Raw genomic sequence first — 5,385 nt, 5'->3', positions numbered from 1 at the left:
GAAAGACAATCCTCAGACCACCCCTGGGACCTCAAAGGATTGATACATATTGAGAATTAGTAATCTAGTAATCCTTTTTAAAGCTTCTATAACTTGAAACAATGGTTATTCTAGAGGAAAAACTAAATTAAAAAGGAGAGTAAAAGTCCTCTGAGGCCACAATGAGGACCTTTTGAGCTAAATAAAATGTAAATCTGAAGGTGTGATATCCATGACGACTGCCCCACAGCAGCTTCACACCCAAACATCTTACCATGACATTGTTCTGGCTACACAGCTTCCTCTCTGATCTCATCTCTTCAGTGTCCCTCCATCTCCTGCCCCCTGCTGCACTCCAGTCACACCAGCTTCTGTCCCTCTTGACCATTCTATGTTCTCCTCAGCACTTGCTGTCTTACTGTCCCAGCTGTGTGGAACCCTCAGCCTCCAAGCTTTGTGTAGTAGCTCATCTTTGATGATCAGGTCTCAGCTCAATGTCCCTCTCGAGACATACCTTCTGGCTTCTGTGACATCTAAATCACATTGGTCACCTCCACCTGCAGTCCCTCTCCATCACATAGACCAGTTTATGTTCTTTAATGCACTCGTCTGGTGCATTTAGTGGTTCACTGCCTCTTCCCGTGGAATGAAGCTCCAACAGGGGAAGCAGGTGCTTTGTCTAGCCTGTTCTCAACAGCATCAGCACCTATAGCAGTCAGAGGCATATCGCTGATGCTCACTCAACATTTGCTGAACAAATAAAAGACACACACCTCTGCCCTGAGATGCCTCAGCAAGCCAAGGCCTCACTTGTTCAATCCATGAAAGCACAGATTCCAAAAGGTTCTCCTCTCAGGAGTTCATATGAGGGTAATCTTCCTAAGCTGGCAGTCCAGGCCTGGTGACATCATTAACCATTTACATTCTATGGTCACTGCTTTCATTGGTTTATTTCAACATCTTTATATTTCGTTCCCTCACTGAGCCCATATACTTGTCATATACCTGTTGCCTTTTCCCTCCTCTAACAACTTAAAATTGTTGTACGTGGTGTGGCAATGACCACCCTGCGGTGGCAGTGAGATCTCTCTTTCCTCAGGAGCTCTTTTGCTTCCTCCTTGACTGATTAAAAATGCTCTTGACTCTAACTTTATTCTAATATGGATCAATTTTTAATTAATCTCAGCCATTAAAAGTCATTTAAACTCAAGGTGCACCCTGGCCAACACATGTCACAAGTTGATACAGTACAATTGCTATCTCCAGGTCATATCAGTATCACACACTCACATTGTTCTCAGGTGGCTGGGGACTCCGCGTCAGGGAGACACCACACGATTGGAGCTCTCATGGCCTCCCTCCCACTGCATTTAATTCTCCCTACAGAGATCTCATTTTCTCCTAGTCTATAAGCCTCCTCTTGACCTCATCTCCCTTTCTACCAAGACTTGATCCTAATACTTAACTACCTGTTATTTACCAGAATTCAGAGGTCTGCCTCCACTGTTTTTCCTCTGTGCCACCACCAGAAAAAGTGAACCCTGATCCATACTACAACCTGCCTCCTTCCTCACATACTGCAGTGATGAAAAAAAAAAATCAGGAAGAATGATGCTAAGGCTAACACATAACACTTGATTTCTACAGGCTGCTCATAAATTCTTTAATATGACCTTGGTGAGCTTCCTTACTCACTCCTCTCAGCAATTAACCTAGACTTTCATCATTTTCCTCAAGTCCCAACCTACCCCATCTTCCCTCCCCATCCCAATCCCAACGGCAGATACTGCTGTCTCCAAGAAGGAAATCTTCAGAGACGCATCTCCTAAACTTCATCCCTTCAACTACAAACCAGTCTCTACCTGCAGACACGCTAATACCATCACACAAGTTGGGGATGAACGCTCTCCTAGTTCAACACTAAATTCTGCCCTTGTGCTCTTGATCTCACTCTCTTCTGTCTTCGCCCAGATCTTGCTCCATAAATTAACTTCTCTCTCCTCTGTATCATCCCCTCTCACTCTCTTATCAGCTTCATCTCTCAGCCTATCGCCTTGCTCTGTTATCACTAAAAGTCCCTCCCTTGACCCCCAATGTCTTCTTCTAGCTACTACCCCTGGCGCTCTTTCCTTCTGAAACCTCCCCAATGGGTACTTGCTGTTTCTACATCATCTCTCATTCACTCCCAGCCCATGGCAACCTGGTTTCTGCCCCTAGAGCTTCACTGAAACTGCTGCCTTCAGACCACCACCAATTACTTCATAGGCAAATCCAAAGAGAAGTCTTTGCTCCTTATCTCACTAAATCATTCTACTGCATGTGATGCTCTAGATCACACCTTTGTTTTGAAACTCAGTTATGCTTCTGATTCTCCTCCCACTTCTCTTATCACTCATTCTCTGTCCCGTCATGGGCTCTTCTTCCTCTCCTCAACTCTTAACTATCTTCCCACGCTCCCGGAGAATCTCATTCACAACCATGTTTGTTATTAGCATTTGTATGGAAATGACTCTCGACTCTATGATCTCCAGCTCCCATGTCTTCGCTGAGCTTCAGACTGTTATATCCACCTACCTCTTAGACACGGCTTCATGTGTGTCCCAAAGTCCCTCAAATCAATTATGTCTACTCTGATTTCACATTCCTTTCTCTTCACCATTCAACCTGTTTGTTCCTTGTGCTGCCCATTTCAGCTGAACACCACTTTCCACCACCACTTTCCACCCAGCTATATAATCAAGGCGCCTATTAATTTTAACACTTCCTTCTGCCTCATCAACTACATCAAAGCAATTCTAATCATTTTTATTGACTGAAGACTCTTGAAAGCATTCCATCTCCATGCCTCTCAGCATTCTCAGCACTTCCTGAAAACAGAATTTCTGTTTATTCCCCTACTTCATTTTTCACAGTCTAAGGGATGATAGCCAAGCACTTGAGCATGACATATAAGATCTTTTATGACTTGGGCTGTGTCCTGCTTCATCTCCCTCTGCCTCAACCTTGTAATTTACTATGAAGTTCAACAAAAGACTCATGCAAGACTCAGCCTCATCCATCTCCAAAACTTCCCTTCCTCTTTAGCACTTGTCCTCCAAGATTTAGCTCAAGCATCATCTTTTCCAAGATGCCTTTTCACATTCCTCCAGCCTGAAGAGCTGCCTCCCTTTGGTGCAATCATAGCATTCCATGTTTATCTCAAGTAGAACAAATTTCACATTTCTAAAGTTACATATTTATCTATCAACCTCTCCCAACTAGACTATAAGCTCCTTGTGGCAAGGGCTATTCATAGTCAGAGCTCAACTTGACTTCTCTGCATGTTAAAGATTAGTGGTAAATAACTTTCTGACTTGTTTACAGACCTCTAAATACGCTGGATACCCCATCTGACCCTTTCTCAGTCATTTGATTGGGAGATCTGCCATGACCATGATGTTTTAATGTTCAAAACACATAGCAATGTTGGTTGCTATCATCACGCTATGGTCTGGAACGACAGTCTCCACTGCAGTAAGAGTTAAAGAAATACAGGACCCTAAACACTAAAATTAGCCACACCTTGCTTCTCAACATAGTCTAAGATTTGGCAAGACAAATCTCTCAGGTAGGCACAGTGCTGACGCAGCATGGTAAAAAGGAACTCAACCAATGCTCAGCAGAGTCAAAGAAGAAAACCTGCAATACCTTTAACAAAGGAAATTCTCAATTCTGCTGATTCATTCTGACTTAAAGCTGCAATAACACTTGAGTAAGGTGCACCCAAGCTGACTCTGCATTTTTTTTCTGCAGAGTTCACAGAATTTAGCTTACAAGAAATTTAATAGTTGTTCTTTATAGTCTTTTACCGTTTCTCAGGTATCGACTGTGGTCACTTACATTATAGCGTCTCATAGCATTACGTGGTATTTTTCTGGCCAAGATGCAGCCCTAGTCAAAATACTAATGAAAAACTCACTTATGTCAACAGCTCTTGCTCACGATTTGTACAAAGATATCTGTACAATTGGTTCCAACTTAGGAAATAGCACTGAAATATCAACATAAACACATGCTCAGAGAAAAGTCAGGTAAATTTTCAATAAGACCAAAATTTCTAAAAACCTGTACTAGAGCAAATTACAAAGCAAAAACCTTCTCAAAATATTTGCAAGTCATCATTTCCTTTGTTTTTCATACAGAAGTCATGTGAACTGTATAATGCCAGGTAAAATGCAAGAAATTTCTATAAGAAATTTCTTACAGAAATTTCTATAAGAAATTTCTTACAGAAATTTCTAGACTAAAGTCCAATTATACTTGAGCCAGTAATTTATCATGCTTCCTATACATAGTAATGATTGTAGTAAACATTTAATTAGCTAGCATTACTTCAGATATTTATTTCACTTAAAATCATAATACCTAAGTACTATATTTGAGATATTTAACAAGTTAAATACTAAATGCTTTTTCTTTCAGGAAAAGAAAAAAAGACAATTAACTTCAGACTTTTATATTTTTCTCAGTGCTATCTGACATATAATCAGCTAGAAAGTACCAGTTGCTTCAACAACAGACATTATTTTAACCAAACCATTATCATGAAGTGAAGTTTTACTGCACTTGCTTATCAGAATTATGACTAAATACTTACTTGTTCAGTGTGAGGTCAAGAATAAACTTGGAACCGAAGGCTTCAATCTGGAAGCTTGCCTGGGCCAGATGGACAGCCTATGGATCCAAAAAGACAGAAAAAATGCTTAGTTTACTTTCCTGTCTTTAAAGCTGATTATATCTATATCAAGAATAATATTTAATAAGAACTTTTTAATGAATTGATTCACTTCTTCACAGATCCTTATGTAACAATTCATTTCTTTAAAAGGAGAGCAGGTGCATTGTCATGGCTTTACCTGGAAAACCTAAATATTTGTGCGGCAATAAATTAATAAAAGGCAAAGAGTCTTTTTAAACCAACACATCATGATAAAAATCAAAAGTATATTCAGCTGGACTTACAAAGTGACCACGATGAATTATGCAAAAGTCTGACGAATTAAAACTTGATTTCAGCCTGTTTCGTGAACAAAGCTAACCAATTCTTTCTGCACACCTAAGTAAAAAATTATATCAGCTCTCTGCTCTGCATCAGGAATTGGAACTTTTTCTAAATGATGTATCAGCAGAATGACAGTGAAATGGGATAGCTCAAACTTTTAACTTAAAAAGCACTAAGAACCATGCCCTTTGTGAATACTGAGCATTTATGTTCCCTTTTAAAAGTCACGCATTTACAAATATTGTCATTACTGTGCTTTATCTCAAAATGCAAAGATAATCTCATCTAAACATAAATCACACCTACTAGTTGTTAAAGATATAGCTCACAAAAGCTTCTTGAGTAATGTAAATTAACAAATCAAT

General features: G+C 39.9%; 1 protein-coding gene across 1 annotated transcript in view; it reads right to left on the bottom strand.

Annotated features, from left to right (window-relative positions):
* ADAM23 (ADAM metallopeptidase domain 23) overlaps positions 1–5,385 on the bottom strand; it is a gene marked incomplete at its 5' end in the record, with an annotated part of 122,674 nt that overhangs the window by 86,444 nt on the left and 30,845 nt on the right. The window contains one exon of the mRNA XM_025039318.1: positions 4,616–4,692. Within this exon, the coding sequence (XP_024895086.1) occupies positions 4,616–4,692 (77 nt within the window). The remainder of the gene's footprint in view (positions 1–4,615; positions 4,693–5,385) is intronic.

This window comes from Pteropus alecto, unplaced genomic scaffold (assembly GCF_000325575.1).
Source record: "Pteropus alecto unplaced genomic scaffold, ASM32557v1 scaffold3, whole genome shotgun sequence".
In the NCBI taxonomy this organism is placed as follows: domain Eukaryota; kingdom Metazoa; phylum Chordata; class Mammalia; order Chiroptera; family Pteropodidae; genus Pteropus; species Pteropus alecto.
Note: the sequence above shows the minus strand (reverse complement) of the source record. Positions and strands in the feature narration are given on the sequence as shown.